At 37.4% G+C, this 24,223-nt stretch overlaps 1 protein-coding gene across 13 annotated transcripts in view; it reads left to right on the top strand.

Moving 5' to 3' along the window:
* Senp6 (SUMO specific peptidase 6) overlaps window positions 1-24,223 on the top strand; it is a 176,010-nt gene that overhangs the window by 44,521 nt on the left and 107,266 nt on the right. For 7 of the 13 annotated variants that reach the window (XM_048353663.1, XM_048353662.1, XM_048353661.1 and 4 more), the window contains 8 exons: window positions 5,133-5,517; window positions 8,473-8,702; window positions 15,388-15,558; window positions 19,197-19,230; window positions 19,551-19,745; window positions 20,757-20,983; window positions 22,480-22,589; window positions 22,693-22,809. The exons of 2 other annotated variants lie outside the window; for them this stretch is intronic. In XM_048353663.1, the coding sequence (XP_048209620.1) occupies window positions 5,133-5,517; window positions 8,473-8,702; window positions 15,388-15,558; window positions 19,197-19,230; window positions 19,551-19,745; window positions 20,757-20,983; window positions 22,480-22,589; window positions 22,693-22,809 (1,469 nt within the window). Of the gene's footprint in view, window positions 1-5,132; window positions 5,518-8,472; window positions 8,703-15,387; window positions 15,559-19,196; window positions 19,231-19,550; window positions 19,746-20,756; window positions 20,984-22,479; window positions 22,590-22,692; window positions 22,814-24,223 lie in introns of those variants that run through there. 4 more of the 13 variants (XM_048353668.1, XM_048353667.1, XM_048353673.1 and 1 more) reach the window with 3 other exon arrangements.

Below are 24,223 nucleotides of genomic sequence, written 5' to 3'. Positions count from 1 at the left end.
TTACCTGCAGCTCATTGCTTGCTGTGATTTTACTCTACCAGTTAGTTATCCCTAGCCCTATACTCTTTTAGTATTAAGACTAGAGCATTTCCTCATCTTATTTACTTACCTATTTCTGTTAGCATAGAAACACATTTTTTTCTTGTTTCTATTTCCTAGAGTTCATTTAGGTAAATATTATTTTATACGATCAGAGGTATATAGATATACCTCCATACCTCCTTTTGTTTCTCCCTTAAGGAAACACAAGTTTTTACTCAAAAGAATTATCTTGACTTTCTAGTGTTTATCAATTTAGGTTTTTGTGAGTGGTAGCTATACTGAGGTTTGAATTCAAGGCCTCATGCTTACTAGATGGTGTTCTATCAAGTGAGCCATACCTCCAGCTATTTTAACTGCAGTCTTACGGGTTTTTTTTTATTTTTTGTGGGGGGGTGGTGGATATGGGGCTTGAATTCAGGGCCTGGACACTAGCTGAGCTTTTTGGGTCAAGGCTAGCACTTGGAGCCATAGCCCCACTTCTTCTTTTTTTTTTTTTTTGCCAGTCCTGGGCCTTGGACTCAGGGCCTGAGCACTGTCCCTGGCTTCTTTTTGCTCAAGGCTAGCACTCTGCCACGTGAGCCACAGCGCCACTTCTGGCCATTTTCTGTATATGTGGTGCTGGGGAATTGAACCCAGGGCTTCATGTATATAAGGCAAGCACTCTTGCCACTAGACCATACCCCCAGCTCCCCCCACCTTCTGTTTTTAGGTGGCTAATTGAAGATAATAGTCTGAAGTACTTCTGCCAATGCTGGCTTCCATCCTCAGATCTCAACCTCCCGAGTGGCTAGGATTATAGGCATGAGCCACCAGTGCCCAGCTTTTTTTTTAATTCTTTATTTAGAAACTCAGAATATTCCCAATATTACCTATATGCATCCTTTTAAGTTGGCCCTATTTCTATTTCTTTTTGATGTATCCCCATTATTTGAGTATTCTTTACTGTTTGGGACAAGAAGGCCTAGACTTTGTTTTCTCTGTCTCGGTTCTGCAGTCACCAGTTTCCCCAAGGAACTTTGTTCCTTTAAGAAGGAGGAAAAAAATATGCAGACATTAGTTATATTCACTTATTAAGTGTCTGATAGTAGTTCCTCTCTGTAGACAGAATTGGGAAAAGGTGTATTTTATATACTTTAGTATATGAATTAATATTTAATATATTAAAATTCTGTCTTACTATTTTTAGATGACTATATTCTCTACCTCATATAAGGGGTATGCATGAGCACATCTGAGAGAGGTTGGGAGGAGGGCACAAAATGAGTGGAAGGCAAGTGAAGAAAATTCAGCAGAGGGGCCCATTAGCTACACTGGACATTGATGAAAATGAATTAAGCAACTCGAGGGTGGTGACAGGAGGGAGGGAATGAAAGAGAAAGAGGGAATAGATGTTACTTCACAAAAGGGAAAAAATGTACTGATCCTCGATCTGGAAGAAATGGTTTTATTGTTAAAGTTGATAGAGTTTGTAAGCTTTGTAGAATAGAATGATGATTTTCATCATTGTGACATTAAAATGTGTACTGTGAAATATATGTAGGTCCTTAAACTCAATAAAAATATTAAAATTGATGAGTTCATATTGGTTACTGTAATGCTAATCTGATATCACAATGTTTATTTTAGCTTTTCCCATTTTGCATGATTGTAACGCTTCAGCAGGGAGAAACTTAACTCCCTCATAATGTATTTTCTTAGGTTCTCAGTTTTTCTTCATGTGATCAATCTCCTGTCTTGCCAGCTGAAGCTGGCATCTTCCACAGCTTGCCCCAGATAAGGAAGGAGGAGGAAGGGAGGAAAGCTTTTCCTCAACATAATACCTTTAGTACTCTGGTCACACCTGGGTTACCAGCTGAATACCCCAGAATTTTCAAAAATTCCCCAAGTAAAGCTAGCTCTCTTCTTTTATTCTACTTCCAGGACAGTTCTTATTCTTTTTCTTAGTAGAGATAAAAGAACTGTAGCCAGCTTCTGTGGCATCTTTGATTGTGAGCAGAGTCAGTGCTTTCTCTTCCCATAAATAGTACATGAAAGTCCACACTATGCACACTGTACCCTAAGAAGACATCATCATCGCAGTGGTGTTTCATCACACAAGCTCATTCTTAGCTATATAAATGGTTATTTGCATGTAACAAGAAACTTGTATAGTTACATGTATTTTTTAGTGGTTTTTTGGTTATTTTTCTCAGTGCTAGATTACTGTTCAAGCTCCTTATCACTAAGCTATACCCTCAGTCCTATGATTTGAAGTTTTTAAGGATTTTGTAAGTAAGGCCTAATATCCGTCATCTACAGCGAACTCAAAAAACTAACCCCCTCCAAGCCCAGTAAACCAGTTATTAAATGGGCAAAGGAGCTAAAGAGAGACTTCACAGGAGAAGATATAAAAATGGCAAAGAAACATATGAGGAAATGCTCAACATCCCTGCTAGTAAAGGAAATGCAAATAAAAACAACCCTGAGATACCACCTCACCCCAGTTAGAAGGGCCTGTACTCTGAACTCAGGCAACAAATAACGCTGGAGGGGATGCAGGGAAAGAGGAACCCTTCTCCACTGTTGGTGGGAGTGCAAATTAGTACAACCACTTTGGAGAACAGTATGGAGGTTCCTCAAAAAGCTCAACATAGACCTACCCTGTGACCCAACCATACTGCTCCTAGTCATCTATCCTGAACAACAGGTTTCAGGATATCAAAAAGACATCTGCACGTCCATGTTTATTATTGCACAATTCACAATAGCCAAAATATGGAAACAACCCAGATACCCCTCCACAGATGAATGGATCCAAAAAATATGGTAACTATACACAGTGGAATACTACATAGTGATTAGGAATGGTGAAATATTGGTATTCTCAGGGAAATGGTGAGAACTTGAACAAATAATGTTGAGCAAGACAAGCCTAAAACACAGAAAACAAAGGGGCATGGTCTCCTTGATATATGACTGTTAAGGTGGGGGGTGGGGGGGGTGGGACATTAGAGACCAGGTCTGCGAAACAAAACACTTCTTGTCAAATGGTATTTCCACAGGTTTGGGTCAGTGACCTTACCTCTCAGTGGATCACAATAGCTCAAAAGCTATGTATGTATGATCATATAAGATAAGGATAAGCAAACTCTATTGTTGACGTTACATTTAAAGTTCTAGGTGAATTTCCTTTGGCGTATGCCACGTGGCTACTGTATATGATTTTGGTACACTGTGTATTGTATATATGCCTACCTGATCTAGGGAAGGGAAAGAAAAACAAGGGTGTAAGATATCACAAGAAATGTACTTACTGCCCTATTATGTAACTGTACCCTGTTTGCACAACACCTTGTCAACAAAATTTAATTAATAAAAAAAATTTTGTAAGTATTCCATGTACCAAAAGGGAGGAATTAGATTTAAATTACCTTATATTTTCAAGAAGAAATTATACTTAGCAAAACTTCTTGAAGATTACTTTTTATGTTCTTTACTACAACTAATTTAGCAGTATTCAGTATGAAATTCTGAGGGCCAGCCAGCTGCTGGTGGTTCACACCTGTAATCCTAGCTACTTAGGAGGCCAAGATCCTGAGGATTGCCATTCAAAACCAGCTGGGCAAGGAAATCTGTGACTTAAAAAAAATTATTGTCAAAGTGATGTACAGAGGGGTTACAAATAAGGTAGTCAAACTTATTACCCCTCCCTCATTTTTCTCCCACCTTCCCCTCCACCCCCCCCCCCCCCCCACCCCGAGACTCTTATCTCCAGTTAACCACCAAAAAGTTCAAGTAACAGTGCAAGCCTGTCTTGGGCACAAAAGCTTAGGACAGCAGCTAGGCCCTGCGTTCAAACCCCAGGGCTGGCACTAAAAGGAGAAAAACATTCTTAAGGAATTTTGTTTTTCTTGGTTTGTTTCTTTTTCCTTTTTATTTTGTTTTGTTTTGTCTTTTGAATACTGGGGATCTAACCCATGGAGGGCCTTGTACATGTTAAATAAGCACTCTACCTCTGAGGTAAATCCCCAGCCCCATGAAATTATTAATCTCTAGTTACAAAGATTTTCTTCCTAATTGCTGCATACAGTTCCAAGTGTTCTTAGCTGTTGAAAAATTATGTGCCATGGGCTCGGGGTTTATATTTTCAGTAATAGGGATATACCTTTACTGCTTTTTTTTTTTTTTTTTTTTTTTTGTCCAGTCTTGGGGCTTGGACTCAGGGCTTGGGCACTGTCCCTGGCTTCTTTTTGCTCAAGGCTAGCACTCTGCCACTTGAGCCACAGCGCCCCTTCTGGCCGTTTTTGTATATGTGGTACTGGGGAATTGAACCCACGGCTTCATGTATACGAGGCAAGCACTCTTGCCACTAGGCCATATCCCCAGCCCCTTTACTGCTTTAGTATCAGTTTTTTTAAAAAAATACTTGGGACTTGGCTTTTTCCTAAAATTCTCTATGTATGTATGTGTCCTGTGTACTTTGATTATAGACAGTAAAGTATTGAAGCCATTTGCTTTGCAGCTTGGTCATATGCTCATTGTTTTTGCAGTACTGGGAACTAACACAGGGCCTTGCACATGTAAACCGTGTTCTCTATGCTCTCTATCATTAAGGTATGGTCCCAGCCTCCTCTAATTCTTTGCTTTTTTTTTTTAAGAGAGTTTTAATTAGCCTATATAATACTTTGATATGAGGGATTTCATTGTGACATTTTTGTTAATATACATAATGTACCCCATCAAACTAACTGCCTGCATTCGTGTCTCTTATCCCTCTCCTTCCTTAAAATAAGTTCAAATATTTTCATACATGCACATAAAATACTTCAACCCCATTCACTGCCTCTATTGTCACTGTCCTTTCCCACTGGTACCAGCTCTCCAACAGAGCCTATTCTGTTATTCACTCTGTCAATTTATATTAATGACAATAATGTTTTCCATCTTCCTGATCCTCCAGTTCTTACATACAGCTTACTGATGGACTTAATTGTTATCAAGGCCTCACAATAGTGATGATGGGTAAAGGAGGGTTTAGTTTTGAGACTTCTAGAAGTAATTTTGTTGATGATAAAGTATACCAAAATCTTTTCTTTCTTTTGGAATATAAGGTTTCTGAACAGCGTGAATGTTGTCCAAAATGTGGAAAAGAAAAAGAAAACCAGACCAAATGCCAAAGTTGTGGTATTATTTTTCATAATGATTTGCAAAGAAATTGCAGACAAGCTGTAACATTAAATGACTCTACTGCAGCATTACTAAGAACGTCAATTCATCAGAATTCTGGACAAAAGTTACAAAACACGGGATTAACAACCAAGAAGTTTTATGGTAGCAATATGGAAAAGATTCCAGTTGACATTATTGTGAACTGTGATGATAATAGACATCATTATTTGCACACTAATGGGAAAGTCATTTTACCTGGGCCAAAAATAACCAAAGCCACAAATTTGAAAGAAAGAAAAACAAGCCTGTCTGACCTAAATGATCCAAGTAAGTATATTTTTAATTTGAATATATATTTATTTGAGAAATAGAATGTTAATAGGTGTCTTTTTTTTTTTTTTGCCAGTCACTCAGCGCCTGAGCACTGTCCCTGGCTTCTTTTTGCTCAAGGCTAGCACTCTACCACTTTAGCCACAGCGCCACTTCTGGCCTTTTCTATATATGCGGTGCTGAGGAATCGAACCCAGGGCTTTATGTATTTGAGGCAAGCACTCTTACCACGAGGCCATATTCCCAGCCTAATAGGTGTTTTATGTCCAGTAAATAATGTATTTTGCAGGTACATGATTAAAACATGTCCACATCCTTGAAAAAATAATAACACTTAGTCCTCATCTTGTAATAGTAACAGAGAACTGGGTTGACCAAGTGCTAGCAGTGCTAAGCTTTCTCATTTTAAGTATGACCTGATGACATAGTTGACTTATAGCAAAGAAAGACTCAGTGAAAATCAAGTTTGCTTTTGTTGTTGTTTAACCCCTTTCCTTCTTTCCATAAACATTTTATTTATTTATTTTGTCTTGGGACATGTAAGAAATGTGTTTTTATTTTATTCTTTCTAAAAAGCAAAAATTAATTAGGGACTGGTTCAACTATAAAGTACATAGCTGTAAAGATAGAGGAAAACTATATATACTTCAGATCTTTTGATGTAGAAAATCTGTACACTATACGGAGTGGGAGAATAAATACAGGTTTTATATTTATATTGTGTATGTGGTAGGAGATTTGAACTCAAGGCCTTGTGCTTACTAGGAAGTTGCTCTACCACTTGCCATTTCTAGATCTAGGCCTGAATGTGGTCTTTAGGTAGATGATCAAAAATGATAGTAGTTGATTTGAAAGGGTGTAAATAGTGAGCCGGTGGCTCACACCTGTAATCCTAGCTACTTAGGAGGCTGACATCTGAGGATCACGGTTCGAAGCCAGCCCAGGCAGAAAAGTTCCTGTGAGACTCTTATATCCAATTAACTACTCAAAAACCAGAATTGGCACTGGTGTCTCTAGTGGTAGAATGTTAGCCTTGAGCACAAAGAGGCTCAGGGACAGCACCTAGGCCCTCAGTTCAAGCCCCACAACCAAAAAAAGAGAATAGATGCAAGGTTTTTCAAATTGCCTTTAATAATTTAACTTTGGGAACATAATATTTTACATAACTCTGAAATGCAGTTTTTACTAATTTGTTGATTGATTTGGGTGATGCTTGTGTTTAAACTCAGGATCTCGTGCTTTTTTTCAGCAAGAGCAGTTCTACTTACGCTATGACCCTTTTTGTTTTAGGTATTTTTCATACACACTTTTTGCGTGGGCCAACTTCAGACTGCATTTTTGCTCCCAGCCTTTTCATCATGATGTTGCAGGCATGAACCATAACTTGGCTTTGAGACAAAAGTCTTGCTAACTTTTTTGGGGGGGAGGGGGGAGGATGGGTGGGAGGAAGACTAGCTGACCTTAAGCCACGACCTTCCTAACTCTGGCTCATAGTAGCTGGGATTGCAGTCAAGAGTCCCTATACACAGACCTACAAAAAATGTAAATAAAATTTTGTTTTAATAACAAGTTTACCTATTATATGTTTATTTAATGGGTTAAACACAACTATTTCAAATGATTAAAATATTGTGGCTGTACATCCTTAATGAAATGTTTTAAGGCTAATTAGAACTACATAGAAATCCTAGGTCTATTAAATAATACTACATTATTATTGGTATTGTTACTTTTGAAAGCATTGGCAAAGCAAACGAATACTTACATTATTGTGTCTCTTAGTGTTAGAGAAAAGGAGCACACACAAAAAAAGAAGCAAAAGACCTACAGCTTTAAATTTGATTTAGAGATAATAGTATCAATTTATTATATTAAATATATGGTTCCTAGATTTGTGCATAGAAATGCTGAGAAACAGTAAATAAACCCTGGTGTAGAAATGAGTAACTCTTAAAAAACAAAATAACAGTAGTTTTCATATTCACATCTTATAAGTACCGCGCACTAACTGATTGCGCCACTGGAGCTCCGTCATATTCACATCTTAAAATACTGTTCTTTACTAATAACAATCAGCATGCAAAAGTAAATTTTAAAAAAAGCCACGAACCTTTGAAAGGATATAGGAGCTAAAATTGAAGAGCTGCCACTAGCCACTACTGAGAGAACTTGAGCAACAAAAAGAGTTAAGACTACTAGTCATTGAAATATTCTGATGTATTAAAATCGGTTGTTTGATTATAATATATCCCACCTTGTAAATTGAGGGAAAGGGGTTTTTATTAGTTACCTTTGGACATTGTTTAGAGTTTCAAAGCATTATTCTGAAAACCAGTTGAAATAAAGGGGGAAAGAGATAAGAGATAAATAAGTCCAATTTTAATGGTTTGATATAAAAATCTCAATCTTTATCAGCATTTTACCTCATTTTTTTCAAAAAGGACTCAGACTTTGTTCTCAGCTGTGATACTTTCTTAGGAAGTACAGGCGTAATAGGCTTGCGTCACCGTGACTGGCTTCCCTCAGGGCAGATGGAGTCTTGGGCTTTCTGTCCAAGCTGACTGGACCCACTGTCTGTTCTCAGCCTTCAGAGTAGCGAGAGTCACAGGCACAAGTCACTGGTACTAGTCAGTGGTTTTGTGAAGTTACGTGGCAATAGGAGGTTTCATATTATAAAAAAAAAAAAAAAATTCCGGTTTTGAAACAGCTTGTAAATAATTTCCACACTTGAAACTTTCTTAAGTGCTGAAGGTAAACATTTAATTTTTGTAATTTGTTGCTGTAGCTGCATTAGTAGTGGTGATTATAGAATTTGTAGGATTATAGCCCAATTGCATATTCATGTAATATATTTTAAAAGATATTAAGTAGGGCTGGAGGTGTGGTTCTTGCTTTTGTGGAATAGAAAATTACTACCAACATTTTGATATACATTTTCTTTATAATGTTAAGTCATTCTATCCAGTGATGATGATGATGACAGTGACAGGACTAAGAGAAGAGAGAGCATATCCCCACGGCCTGCTGACTCAGCATGTTCTTCCCCAGCACCGTCTACTGGGAAAGTGGAAGCAGCATTTAATGCAAATCCCTGCAGAGCTGAGCATGAGCTAAGGAGCACGCCAGCAGAGTCAGAGCCAAATGCAGTTGTATTGCCAAGAAAAGCAAGAATGAAAGACCAGGTACTCTTCACCTTTGTTGGGATGCTTTTTTATTAAAATCTCTTTTGGATGATGATTGTTTTTGGAGGTCAATTTGGCAGTGTTGGTAGAAGAAAAAAGATGGATTATTTTAGAAGACTATTAACTACTCATAACAATGAACTTGAATGAAAGTTGTGTCAAATTCTATTAAACTTGTGTCAGATTCTATAAGAAAAAAAACCAGTATCAGCCCCACAACAAAGTGTGATGGTATAGTTGAGTATCCTTGTCCAGAATATTTAAGACAAGAACTGTTGAATTTCAAATCTCATTTTCAAGTTTTGGAATATTGCATTGTATACATAATCGGCTGTATAGAAATGAGACCCACGTATAAACAGGAAATTTACTTATGTCTGACAAATTATACAGGTGTCTTCAAGGTGGAAAATATTTGTAGTGTGCCATCATCTGAACCTATCACTTTAGATCCTGTGTGAAATCTTCTACTTTGTCCTAATGAGGACACTCAGAGTTCAGGTGCTCCATTTGGGTTGCTTAGCTATCTGTACAAGCAGATTTCTTGCAAAAACTAGCAGACAAGAGAAATCATTTTTATCTTAATTAAATTTTGCATGTATTTTACTATAAAGCAGTTTGTTATTTTTGGCAAATTTATTTTTAAAATTATTATTATAAAGGTGATGTACAGAGGGTATTACTGTTTGTTTTATTTTTTACAAGATAAAAATTTCATTTCACAGAAAAACTAACTAATATATAAATAAGAGATCAAAAGACATACATAAAGTAACATGAACTGTTGGCAAGAAGACAAGGGACAAATACCTTGTCCTAATTTGTTTATAGAAAAGAGTGCTTTGGGGAAAGGAGTGAACTAATGTATATTAATTTCAAAAGTATATACCATATATTGATTAAGTTATTCAATCAAATAATTACCTAGAATAATTGCCAGTTATTTGATCAAATAATTACCCAGAATCCTCAAAGAAATTCCTCCCAGTCCCAGCATGTAAGAGTATTCATACGAACATGACATGTGTTGGTAAATAGTACAAAAATCGTTGCCCACTAATATAGATGTGGCTGAGGAAGTTATGGTATGATGGTGCAACGATACTATGTGGCCATTTGAAATAAAATAAAAGCTAAATCAGTTACTTTTGGATTTTTTTTTGCCAGTCCTGGGACTTGAACTCAGGGCCTGAGCACTGTCCCTGGCTTCTTTTTGCTCAAGGCTAGCACTCTACCTATTGAGCCACAGCACCACTTCTGGCTTTTTCTGTTTATGTGGTACTGAGGAATCGAACCCAGGGCTTCATACATGCTAGACAAGCACTCTACCACTAAGCCACATTCCTCGCCATTTTTAGAATTTTATATACTTATCTTGGGTAGGAATAGTGAAATAGAGACATACATGTTATCCTACTTTTTTGAGGGGTAAAAACATTTTATAAAATTTGTACATTAAAAATCTGTATGGGGAAGGAAGAGCCGAGTTTATACTATAGTAATATAGGTGAAAATAGGGAAATATACCTTTAAAAACACGATCTCACAAACAAAATAAGAAATTGAGATGAATGTATTTACCAAAAATTTTATAAACAGAATTTAATCGGTAGATGCAAAATGAGGTAGGGGAGATATAGTGAACTGCATGACCAAGTATTATCTATTTTTAAAAATGAACAAGTTGTTTATTTTGCTGGTACTGGACTATGAACTAATAGCTTTGCGCTTCCTGGGCTCGCTTCCTTGGCTCTCTTGCTCTCTTGCCCTTGAGCCACCCTCCAGAGCCTTATTCCTTATAGATCTCAGTCTCCTGAGTAGCTAGGCTTATAAGCATGAGTCACCAGTACCCAACTGTTTTATGTCTTTTTAACTTTTTTTTCTTCTTTTTTTTTGGCCAGTCCTGGGCCTTGGACTCAGGGCCTGAGCACTGTCCCTGGCTTCTTCCCACTCAAGGCTAGCACTCTGCCACTTGAGCCACAGCGCCGCTTCTGGCCGTTTTCTGTATATGTGGTGCTGGGGAATCGAACCTAGGGCCTCGTGTATCCGAGGCAGGCACTCTTGCCACTAGGCTATATCCCCAGCCCCTTAACTTTTTTTTTTTTTTTAATGTTTTTTGTTTTTTTCCTTTAGTGTTGGGGATCGAACCCAGGGCCTGGTGCTTGCTAGGCAAGTGCTTTACCACTGAGCCCCAACCCCAGCCCTTGTATTTTTAATTTCTTAATAATCAAGAACGAGACCAATGCATTAAAAAGTGAGTAAAATGAATGAAGTTGAACAGAGTTAGCAATCAAAATAGGGAGTATGAATGGGAAAAGTTTTGTGTTAACTGTCTAGATTGTCAAGATTTTTTTTTCAATTTTTTATTATCAAACTGATATACAGAGTTACAGTTTCATGCCTTATAGATTGCCAAAAGTTTTTAAAGTAGTGTCTCATCTTGGTTAGTGTTTGAAGAAATGGAAAAGTTATTTTAATAAGTTCTGATACAGTAGTTTAGCAATAATTCTGGATGTGTTCTTGGAATTCACTATAGAAACACTTGTTAATGACAGCTTGCCACAGGGGAAGATTGGGAAGAACTCAGTATATTTAGCATAAAAGAGTTCAGTTAAGTCAATAATGAATTTTCCTGTATAGAATTGTTAGTTACAAGTCTTCAGACTAGTAGCTGAACTGTATGCTGTTCAGTGCTCTTTACAGTGGTGCTCAGTGGGAAGGTGAGTACTGTCGACTCAGCTGGAACAGCTCTTAACATATAGAGATCTATCTAGATCTATATAGATATGTCTCTCTATATATACATATACAACATATATATCTATATTAGTAAATAGTGAGTTAAATAGTTCTAACTTGAAAAATAACTCCAAAGATTTTTTTTAATAAATCTTTTAGAACTCTCCAGTAAGACTCTATTAAGAATATGTTAAAAATAGATGCAGGTGGCTTATGTCTGTAACCCTGCTACTCAGAAGGGTGAGGTTTAAGGATTGCTTTTGAAGCCGGAAAGGCAGGGGCGGCCGGGGCAGGAAAGTCCATGAGACTTGCTGGAAGTGGCACTGTGAATTGGCTCAGTCGCAGCACCCAGGCCCCGATTTCAAGCCCCAGGAGCTGGGGGAAAAAATAGCCAATGTGGAAAATTTTTAATAAAATGTTAGTATGCTTGAAAAGGCAATTAATGTTCCTTCCTTTCCTTTTTTTTTTTTTTTTTTTTTTTTGGTTGGTCGTGGGGCTTGAACTCTGGGCCTGGGCGCTATCCTTCAGCTCAAGGCTAGCATGTAGCTACCACTTGAGCCACAGGGCCACTTCTGGTTTTCTGGTGGTTAATTAATAAGAATCTCAGCGACTTGACTGCCCAGGCTGTCTTTGAACCTCGATCCTCAGATCTCAGCCTCCTGAGTAGCTAGGATGACAGGTGTGAGCTGTCGGCACCCAGCTCAAATATCATTTCTCCTTTTTTTAAATTTTTTTATGTAGAGTACCTTATCATCATCTATAGTCATCTTCTTGTTCCTTCATACTTGAAACACATTTTTATAACTCCTAACCATAATATTTCCCATTGCCCAAGCTTTCCCAATCGCCCTTCCTCCATAACCAACATACACTCCTGTCCCTAGTTAACCACATTCTAGTCTTCACCTACTGTAAAATGCAATTTTCATATTTTGTCCTTGAGTGAGACTCTGTGGTAATAACTCTATCTGTGCCTGGTATGTTTTACTCTCTAGCTTCCTCCATGTTGTTACACATAATGGGATTTTATTGCAGTTTATGGCTAAAGTATCTTTGGTAGCCAGCACAGGTGGCTTACACCTATAGCCCTAGGGTCACTGTTTGAAGTCAGCCCAGGAAGCAAAGTCCACTAGACTCTTATCTCCAGTTAACCACCAGAAAACCCAGAAGTGGAGCTGTGGCTCAAGGTGGTAGAGCACCAGCCTTGAGCAAAAGAGCTCAGGGATAGTGCCCAGATGAGATCAAGCCCCAATGGCCCAAAAAAACCCCAAAAATCTTTGGCTGTATATTAAATAGTAAGATTCCTAAATCATATGATAATTCTATTTTAATTTTTCAGGCGCATAGTTTTGGTGCTCTTTCCATAATGGCTATAGTAATTTGTATTCCCACCAGTGTATATGATTATTTCCCATTTTCTACATTGTTGTCGGCACTTGTTACCTTTCCATCTTTCTGGCAAGCATCCTTACTAGAGGGAGGTGATTCCCCCTCTGGTTTGACCTGCATTTTCCTGATGATTAATAAGGTTGGACATTTTTTCTACATACCTTTTGGGCATTTGTGTATCATCTTTTGATAAGTGTCTTTTAAAATATATTGTCCAGTTTTTAAATTAGGTTATTTGCATTTTCCCCTAAGTATTCTAGATGCTGGCCCCTTGTTCTGATATATAGTTTGCAAATATTTTCTCTTTGCTTCATTAATTTATTTGTGTTATACCGAAGTGTTTTCATTTGATACAGTCCCATTTCTCTGTTTGTGCTTTTATTACTGTGCTTTTGTATTCTTAGAAAATATTCTTGCAGATAAGTGTCATGAAGTATTTCCTCTATATTTTTTCCTGCTAATTTCATACTTCCAGAATTCATATTTATATCTTAATCCATTTGACTGGATTCTGTTAATAGTGAGAGAAGTTTTTCATTCTTGTATATGTATGCATCCAGTTTCTCCAACATTGCTTATTAAAAAAGGTTATCCTTTCTCCAGTGTGAGTTCTTACCATTTCTGTCAAAAGTCAGCTGTAGGACATGGGTTACTTACTGGTCTTTCTATTCTGTTCCACAGAACATTTATCTGGAAATGTCTCTTTAGTCACATGCTATGCTATTTGGATTACTACAGATTACTAGTGTATTTTGGAGCCTTCTTGTGTTTTTTTTTATTCAAGACCAATTTGACTCGTTAGTTTTTTTTAACTAGTTAGGTTTTTGTGATTCTATGTTTATTTCATATTCTGCAATTTTGTTGAATTTATTTCTTCTGATAATTATTGATGGAGTTTGGGGGTTTTCTGTTTTGTGAAGACATAGAGCATAGGGGCTGGGAATGTGGCCTAGTGGTAGAGTGCTTCCCTAGCATGCATGATGCCCTGGGTTCGATTTCTCAGCACCCCATATACAGAAAAAGCTGGAGGTAGTGCTGTGGCTCAAGTGGTAGAGTGCTAGCCTTGAGCAAAAGGAATCCAGGGGCATTGCTCAGGTCCTGGCAGGGTTCAAACCCTAGGACTGGCAAAAAATGAAACAAACACATAGATCACAGAAATATCTTCAAAAGGATAATTGAAAACTCCTAACTATGACAATAATCCCCATTGACCAACATTTCCCAATGCCTCTTATGGTTTGTTTTCTTTCCTCTTTTTTTGTTTTCCCCCACCAGTCATGGGGCTTGAACTCAGGGCCTAGGCAGTGTCCCTGAGTTCTTCAGCTCAAGGCTAGCGCTCTACCACTTGGGCCACAGCACCACTTCCGATTTTCTGATGGTTAATTGGAGATAAGAGTCTCCCAGACTTTCATGCCCAGGCTTGCTTTGAACCTCAGTCCTCAGATCTCAGCCTCCTGAGTAGCTAGGATTATAGGTATGAGCTGCCAGTGCCCAGCCATCTTTTTATTCTTCTGGTGACATTTAGGTTGCAAATTTCTAATCCAAAAATTCATGCTCAAAGTATTGGGTTTCAGATTTTTGGATTTCCAGTAAAATCTATATAAGTATTACAAAATAAGAAAAGTTTGAAAACCTAAAACACTCCAGTAAGATGTATGCAACCTGTAATATAATTGTCTTTATTTGAAATTATAGGTATGTAATTTTATGATTAATTTTTATTTGAAATACGAAATCATTTAAGGGACCAAGTAAATTATATAAACATGTAAAAGTATTCTTTTGTCATATAAAACCATTCTCATTGTTAATTATTTTCTAAACAAGTGGTGGTTTAATATAACTGCTACTAGCTAGCTTTTATCCAGTTTTACTACACGTAAAATATACAGATCTGTTCAAACACATTAGCTTCTTGTTTTGTTACATTTGTTTGTTTGGTCTTAGGGCTTGAAATCTGGGCTACAGTACCATTTCCAGGTTACCTTTTTTTTTTTTAAGTAAATATTCATTACATTTGTTAGAAACTGAAAGCTAAGGAAGCTACTATGCTTAAGAACATCATTAATGGATGGCTTAATTGGTGTTTCAGACCCAGGCAGTGATTTCCATTCCTAAATTAAATTATTTGAACTTCAAATAATAACTAAGCTAGAGATAGATAAAATAGGAAAATCTTAATTTATGTAATAATCATAAATTCTTACCTCATTTAGCATTGCTGAAAGAAAATCAACTTTATGTGCTGTTAGGCTGTGTGTTGGTATGAATGTCCTAGTACTGGAGCGCGAGTTTTTACTACTTGAGCCATGCTTCTAGTTCTGGGGTTGGTTTTGGTTTTTTTTGTTGTTGTTGTTGTTATTTGGTGATAAAAGTGTCTCAGATTAGTCTGCGTGGGCTAGCTCCAACTGCGTATCCTAAGATCTCGGCTATCATACAGGGCTGAGCTTACTATCACCTTGACTTCCGTTTCTTACATTACTTCGTCGTGTACATGTACTTAATTTATGCCTCGTTTTGTAATAACTTGTAATGAGAAATTATTTTTTCTTTTCAGTTTGGCAATTCTCTTATCAGCACACCTCTAAAACGTCGAAAATTAATTTCTCAAGAAGCTTTAATCAATCCTGTCTCTTTAAGCTGCCATAATACCTTTGAAAGTGTCATTTTAAACTGCCGAAGTATACGAGTAGGAACACTCTTTAGACTACTAATAGAGCCTGTAATTGTAAGTATATTCTTAAGCTTTTTGTTGTACCAATTTTATAAAATTTGAAAATTTATCACCAAGTTTTTATTGTTAAATATCAGAACTGTTATAAGACTTCATATTGCTATCTATATGAACTTCTCACTGTTAAAAGTTGTGGATAGAAATGTGTCATTGGGCTGGGAATGTGGCCTGGTGGTAGAGTGCTTGCCTAGCATACAATGAAGCCCTGGGTTCAATTCCTGAGCACCACATATATAGAAAAAGCTGAAAATAGCACTGTGGCTCTAGTGGTAGAGTGCTAGCCTTGAGCAAAAGAAGCCAAGGACAGTGCTCAGGGCCTGAGTTTAAGCCCCAGGACTGGCTAAATAAATAAATAAATAAATGTCTCATTAATTTTGCAGTAGTAGAAAGCTACGTATGATTCTCTACAAATTAGAAAATCTTTCAGCATTTTAGTATTTTGTTCTCATGCCTGCTTAGTTTGTGAAAGGAATATATAAAGTAGAACCACAGCTCTACTTCCCGCTTTTATGGAGGTAAGAGCCTCACAGACTTTCTTGCCAAGGCTGGCTTAAATTAAATCTGCCTGTGCTGGCTGAAAGTTTGATCCCCAAATCACAGATTATGGGCATGAGCCACCACTACCTGGGCTAGCACTGACGTTTGTAAAATAGTATTGTATTTATAATGGCCTCCTAAGATGCATTGTATATTTAGACTAGTTCAGCTAGTCTATAAGACTTTCTGTTGTCTCTTTATCTTCCTTATCATATCTATCAGTTGTTATTCTGCTGCCACCAGTCCTATTTGTTTGCTTTCTTTTTGAAATTTTAATGTAATCTCCTTTGTCATCATTTTTCTTCTTCCTAATGTGTTCTAAACATAGGTAGGTTAACTAATCTTCTATAAATTAATATTCTATAAAGCCCTTCTACTTTCTATCCACTGTGATGTGAATTGTTAGGCTTTGTGAGATACCCTTCCTCTGTTCATGGACTAATTCATCTAAAACTACACCAAAGTAAATACTTCTTTTTTTTTTTTAACACCCTATCCCTCCCCCCTAAATAGTGCTGTACTGAATTCTCTGAAGTTTTGCTTTATGCTGTTATCTCTATTCATGATGAACTCCTACTTTCCAACCCCATGTTTCATCATTATACATAAGCAATGTCTTTTTCTAATTTATTTGTTTGTTTTATTGTCATTGTGAAGTGCAGAGTGGTTAGTTACATACATTAGGTAGTGAGTACATTTCTTGTCCAGCTTGATACCCCTCTCCCTCATTTTTCTCCCACATGGCCTCCTCCCCTACGTCCCCTCCCCCCAGTTGTACAGTTTGTTTACAACATAGAATCTTGTAAGTATTGCTGTTGCATTGCTTTGCCTTTTACCCTTTGTCTATCACGATTTTAATGTTCCCCTTCCCTTCCCTTATTCAGACAGACATATATACAATACCCAGAGCACCTGAATCAAATACAGTGACAACAGGGGCTAAATCATAGGGAAGATGAAGCAGTATCTTTTAAGAAAACATGGCTTCACAGAAGGGAGCTTAAAGTGAAGTATTATTGATATTTTCTGGTTAAAATGGCACTAGTATATAATACAATCAAAAGGAAAAAATTGCATGTTTATTGGTTAAAATGAAATGTGAAACAATTGTTAGAATAAAACTATGGCTAACTGGCTCTAGCTTCCCATGATTTGAAAACTAGAAAATGTCAGAAGTACTGCATAGATTTTTAAAGCAAACAACTTATCATTATCCAATATCATTCTAATCTGTATCTTGTTTTTCAGTGATGTATGAAGCTTGTATTTTGTTAGCACAGGTTCATAGTACATATTACCTTCTCTGGGTTCTACTATTTAACAAAAATGTCACTATTTTGGAAGGACTGGGAACTTGAGCCACATTCCACATTCTTTTTATTTTTATACCTCAAAAGTATTCAGAATACCCTATAGAGTTTATGACTTCCCCTCATTAATACTGTTAAAACTCAGCAGTATAATCACTATGGTTTTGCTGGTGATTTAGACATTTAATAAATGCTGCATTTTGCTTTTTGTTGGTTTGTTGGTTGGTTGGCTATGGGCCTTGAACTCAGGGCCTGGGTGCTGTCTCTGAGCTCTTTGGCTCAAGGCTAGTGCTCCACCACTCTGAGCCACAAAGCTACTTCCAGTAGTGAATTGGGATAAGAGTCTCAGAAAACTTTCCTCCCCTGGCTGGCTTGGAACTGTAATCCTCAGATCTTCAGCCTCCTCAGTAGCTAGAATTACAGACTGTGAGCCACCAGAAGGTTTATCAAGATACATGTTTATTCTTAAAGCTATCAGTGGAAGTAGAGTTGTAGCTCAAATGGTAGAGTGCCAGCCTTAAGCAAGAAAGCTAAGGAACAGCAGTGCCCAGACCCTGAGTTGAAGACCTAGTACTGGCACACATGCATGTGCACAGTTGCACATGTATGCATGTGCCCGCATAAACGATCATGAACTACATTAAAATTTGGATTAATTTTTTTCTTTAAGTTATAAGTTCATTTATATATGCTGTGGGCACGTAAAATTAACATTACACACACATAATATTAAAATGTGCTGATACAGTTTTGGTAAGTGAAATATATTAGCTGCAAAGTACTTGCTGTGTGGTGTTAACTTTCTTTATAGCATGGGATTTTTCTAAAGGTTATATTTTGTAGTGATCAGATGTATCTGCAGTTATGAATTACCTAAGAAATATTTAAAATGTTTTAGTGAATTCCGTGTTTACTTAATATTAGGTAATTTAACCTCTTGAATTCATTCTGGTAAGAGCACTATCTAGAAATGCCAATTACATTTAAATACAAATATTGTTTTTGTTTTTGTGCTGGTCCTGGGTCTTGGACTCAGGGCCTGGGCTCTGTCACTGCTGAGCCTCTCTGTAACTCAAGGCTAGCACTCTACCACTTGAGCCACAGCGCCACTTCCAGCCTTTTCTGTTTATGTGGTACAGGAAACGAACCCAGGGCTTAATGCATGCTAGGCAAGCACTCTACCACCAAGCCTCCTTTCCAGCAGCAAATACTGTTTCTGAAATACTGTTTTAATCTTAGCCACATAACATATACCAAAATAGATTCCTTTTCTGTCTATTGAAGATATATCAAGCCAAAACTTGTTGTTGCTGCCTAATCTATAGTTTGATCTTAGGGACTTGAGCTTTCTAGTCTTGATTGCTCAGCTGGCACTCAACCCCGTAAGTCACACCTCCAGCCAGGCTTTTTGCTGGTTATTTTGGAGCTGGAGTACAGCAGGTGGTTCTACCTTAGCTGGTTTTAAACATTATCCCAGCCTCCTGAGTAGGTAGAATTACAATTGTGAACCACCAGTCCCCAAGGAAAGGAATATCTAGGTGTTATTTTTAATATCAACTTCTTTAAATTAGCAATTAAGGAAAGTTTTCTTAACTCACAGAGAAGATGAAGCCTTACTTGCTGAAAGATTTTTTTTTGCGAGAGAAGTATTTTGTCTTAACTTTCAACATAGTAGATGGCTGAACCTTTCTGCCCTTTATCTAAGGTCAAATTGTCACTTAAGATATGTATAGCAACATCTTCTTAGGTTTGTGAGTACTAATTTATTTTACTTTTCCTTTTTAGTTTTCTTTAAATCTTATCAAGATACATCTAGATGGTAAGCTGTTTAATATTGTTTATTAAGATTTTGTTTATACTGAAGTACTCTGATTAAATGGTATTTGTGGAGTTCACTAAGATAGTCATTTTATATATATTTAACAAAGGACATAAGTCTTGGTGTAATTTCATTTTGTAACATAACAAATCTTATAGCGTGTTTTTATTTGTAAAACAATGAAGAAGATTCGTTAATATAGTAATAAGACATACTGATTGAGCAGTAATTAGACATATGCTTAATATTAAACTTATTTTTCTTCATTCATGATTTTGCTATCTTAACAGTTGGTTTCTTTTCCTTTTGTTTTCCTCTAGGACCAGAGAGTGATCCTGTAGAGATTATTTTAAATACCTCTGATCTAACTAAATGTGAATGGTGTAATGTTAGAAAGTTACCAGTAGTGTTTCTTCAGGCAGTACCAGCAATTTACCAAAAGTTGAGCATGCAACTGCAAATGAGTAAGGAGGATAAAGTTTGGAATGACTGTAAAGGAATCAATAAGCTAGCGAGTAAGTGTGTTAAACAACTTCTAACAAGATACACAAACTACTGAATAGCAAAGAGTGAGTACGAGATAGTGGATGTCTGTAGATTTGTGCGCTCTGAAAGAAGGCATTGAAGCAGCTTTTTTCTTTGAAATGAAGGTATAACTACCCTTATTGTGTAGATGGGGAAAAGCCCTACAAAAATAGGCTGAAGAGGGCTGGGAATCTGGCCTAGTGGCAAGAGTGCATGCCTCGTATACATGAAGCCCTAGGTTCGATTCCTCAGCACCACATATACAGAAAATGGCCAGAAGTGGCGCTGTGGCTCAAGTTGGCAGAGTGCTAGCCTTGAGCAAAAAGAAGCCAGGGACAGTGCTCAGGCCTAGAGTTCAAGCCCCAGGACTGGCCAAAAAACAAAAAATAGGCTGTGGGCTGGGGATATAGCCTAGTGGCAAGAGTGCCTGCCTCGGATACACGAGGCCCTAGGTTCGATTCCCCAGCACCACATATACAGAAAACGGCCAGAAGCGGCGCTGTGGCTCAAGTGGCAGAGTGCTAGCCTTGAGCGGGAAGAAGCCAGGGACAGTGCTCAGGCCCTGAGTCCAAGGCCCAGGACTGGCCAAAAAAAAATAGGCTGAAGATAAACTTACTTGCCCATTTGAAACCTTTTCAAAATGGGCTAAAATCCAGGTCATCTGGGTCTGTAACACTGCCTAATCCAAGTAACGTGTCTATGGCTTGATGTAAATGCTATTGAAGTGGAAAGCTTACAAGTTCATAGAAAGTCTTCATCCTATATAACGAGGAGACTGTTGTCTAGTTTCTTTCCCTCCACCTCTTAACATGAATAACAAGGCATAACTGTTAGCACATTTCAGTAGGAGTTACTGTTTCTGCCTCATGAGTGACTGGTAGCAGTAACTAGTTGCAGTTGACAAATTCACGTCTCCATTTCCTAAAGAATTATCTTTTCACTTGTTAAAATTATCTATTAACTTGTCCTCTAGTCTTACAGTCATATTTGTTTCTTTTTAGGTTTAGAAGAACAGTACATAATTTTAATTTTTCAAAATGCCCTTGATCCTCATGCAAACATGGTATTTGAAAGCATCATTACTGATATTGGTTTGAAGAATAATGTTTCCAATTTTTTTGCAAAAATTCCTTTTGAAGAAGCCAATAGCAGACTTGTTGCCTGTACAAGAAGCTACGAAGAGAGTATCAAAGGAAGTTGTACACAAAAAGAAAGCAAAGTTAAAACTGTAATTATATTTAAGTTTTTCAAAATAATTTTAAATGGTTTATTTATTTGGTTGTGTGGTGGTAGGGCTGAAACCTAGGGCCTCCTCACAGGTGCTCTGGAAGCACCCTCCCACGGAGGTACAGCTCCAGCTCCTGCAAATGGCTAACTTAAGAAAACGTGTTATGCTTGTTTGTTTAATATTTGTGCCAGTACCAGAGCCTAACCCGAGGGCCTGAGTTCTGTGTGACACTGGGCTGGTGCTCTGTCCTTTGAGGTGTGCCTCTTAGTCAGTGTGGTATTAGGGTTTTTTTATTCTCTTTGGAATTTTTGTTCATATGTGATGTAATCTTACATCAAAGCATTAATAATGGATCGGTTTATATAACATAGTACTTAATATGGATCTCAGAATGGTTTGGAGTTCCTTTCAGCACATTGGTTTCTGTTCCTTCTGGTTTCCTCTGCTATGCATATATGCACACTGCTACATTCAAGTAGATTGTTACCTCCAGTCTTAGGTTTAAAGGAGTTTTGGTCTCTGCAGCATCATACATTTATATGTTACATATACATGTGTAATTGAGAGTTAGGAAAGTAAGGAATGTATACTATTTGACTTAAATAGTCAGAAGTGTGTGTTGGGTTATACAGAACTGACATATGAGTCAGTTAGGTAATGCTGACGTGAAATGAATGAATCAAGTGCCACTGTACTTACTACTGTAACACTTCTATAGTGACTGGATATTGCTGATTGAATTTATCAGGAATAAATGACTCAGCCCTACGTACTTGGAAATATGATGATCTGAGGCATAGTATTTTATTGTTTTTTCCAACATAGTTTCTTGTTTTTGTGGCTCTTAGTGGCCCTATCATACTCAGTTGAAACTTTTTTTTTAATTACTCTGCTGTGATTCAAATCCAGGTCCTGCAAATGCTATAGCAGTTAGTTACACTTCCAGCCCTAAGGCACAGTCTTGATAATTGAACGTGCTTCTCACAAGTTTTTTCAGAGAGCTTTTTCAGAATTGGCTCTGCTGAGGAAGGCTAGAGCTGTATAAGCCATAAGGCAACTGGGATGACCTCAGATTTCAATGGAAATCTCTTTCCTCAAAGGCCCCATGCTTCACTTTTAGCTCCGTGGAGGGCTGCATCTCATGGCAATGTGGTCCTGAGCATCTGCCCCACTTCCCAGGGGTTGCTGGTCATTGGACTTAGGCTTCCACATGATCGAATTCTTAATGAACAGTAGTCATCTTGCAAAGAAAAGGAAAGCACTGGAAAGCCAGTATTGCCATATATTGGGAGACTATCATTTTCTAGAAGCTACAGTAAAGAGAAGGTACCTCCAAGTCTTGCCCTGTTCTTGCTTTGAATTGTTCAGCTTTTGCATACTTTTCTAGATTATATTTTTTAATCTCCTTAAAAGCTTTCTGATTTGGGCTTGCTATTTTTATAGAAGAATTTCTTGATTTGATTTTGTGAATTGAGTATTTAACTTCCTTTACTTAGGTGTCCTTTGAATCTAAAGTGCAAGCGAGAAACAAGCAGGAATTTCAGTTTTTTGATGATGAGGAAGAAACTGGAGAGAACCATACCATCTTCATTGGACCAATAGAAAAGTGAGAAACTGTTTTTCATGTGCAATGCTTTCAATTTCTTTGCTATTTCCTTACATTTCAGTTATGTATACGTAAAGCTTGCTTTTGTTTTATTTTACTACAGATTGATAGTATACCCACCACCTCCAGCTAAGGGGGGCATCTCTGTTACTAATGAAGACCTGCACTGTCTAAGTGAAGGAGAATTTTTAAATGATGTTATTATAGACTTTTATTTGAAGTAAGTTTAATATTTTACCAACTTTTTTTTAACACTCTGTCATTTTATATCTTTTTTATTCTAAAACCAGAGCGTTTTGTTTAGCTCCCCTTATTCTTACTTACCATGTGACATGTGAAAGTTATTTAGTCTGTCTCTTCTGTTTTCCACATTGAACCCAGGGCTTCATGTATGTAATGCAAGTGCTCCATATCCTGTTTCACATTTTTTTAATGAGAATAATTTCTTAAGTGGTTGTGAGGATTAAATGAGATAATGTATATTATAAGTGGTAGAGAAAATGCCTAGTATATACATAGTTTTCCTAAATTATGGCTTATTGTCTGCTTACTGGTTTGTACTATACAGTGGGCATGTGTATTGAAACAAAACTTCAGTGTTGGTCAAAGCAAAACATTTTGGCAATGACCCTCACTCAGTTGACTTTAGAGCCCACTAATGATTTTGCACAACTATTTGTGGTAAAAAATGTTGTAAAGAGAAATGCCATCATGGCTAATTTTCCTTAAGGCCACTTTGGTAGGCATGTGCATTGTGGAAGTCTAGAAAAGAGGTGATAAGAGATTTTACAAGAGAATGGATTATGTTGGAAATAGAGCCAATGGGACTCTATACTTGACTCAATGATATGAAGGAGTATGGAGAATCAAGGAACTCTTAGTTTTCTGGCAAAAGATGTTGGGACAAACTAAAGCACTAAGTGCAGAAGCAGAAGCAGAACCACTGCGACAGTGTGCAACCTTTCTCTGTGTCAGCATACAGAAGACTTGATAGCTAGGATATAGAAACCACTCAACTGTCCATCAGTAGATAAGCAAAATATAGTACATATATATATTATGGAATATTCTTACAGAAAGAAATACTATCACGTTTTACAGCAGATGGTCTACTTTGATGGTGGCCTCTAATCATGTTCTTCCAGATCTTAGCCTTCTGAGTAGGTAGGATTACAGGCAGGAGTCTGAATGTCCAGTTTTAATTACATTCTCTTTTTTTGGCCAGTCCTGGGGCCTGAGCACTGTCCCTGGCTTCTTTTTTGCTCAAGGCCAGCACTCTGCCACTTGAGCCACAGCGCCACTTCTGGCCATTTTCTGTGTATGTGGTGCTGAGGAATCAAACCCAGGGCATCATGTATACGAGGCAAGCACTCTTGCCACTAGGCCATATTCCCAGCCCCTTAATACCATTCTTAAAAGAAGCTTTTATACTATTATCCACTAAAGGTAGCATAGTTCCTCCTTAATGGTATAAGTTATAATATTATTGAAGAAATCAATTCATATCATCCAGTGAACTGATTGTCTTATAATGTCTTTTATAGGAATCTGAGTTGCCTGGATTCAAGTGATCTTTCAAGTTACATACTTTTCATTACACACTGAGCTTTGTTATTAGCAAATGTTAAACTAAC

The sequence above is a fragment of the Perognathus longimembris genome, chromosome 9 (genome assembly GCF_023159225.1).
Source record: "Perognathus longimembris pacificus isolate PPM17 chromosome 9, ASM2315922v1, whole genome shotgun sequence".
Lineage (NCBI taxonomy): Eukaryota > Metazoa > Chordata > Mammalia > Rodentia > Heteromyidae > Perognathus > Perognathus longimembris.
The sequence above is the reverse complement of the archived record's forward strand: the minus strand, read 5'-3'. Positions and strand labels throughout refer to the sequence as shown.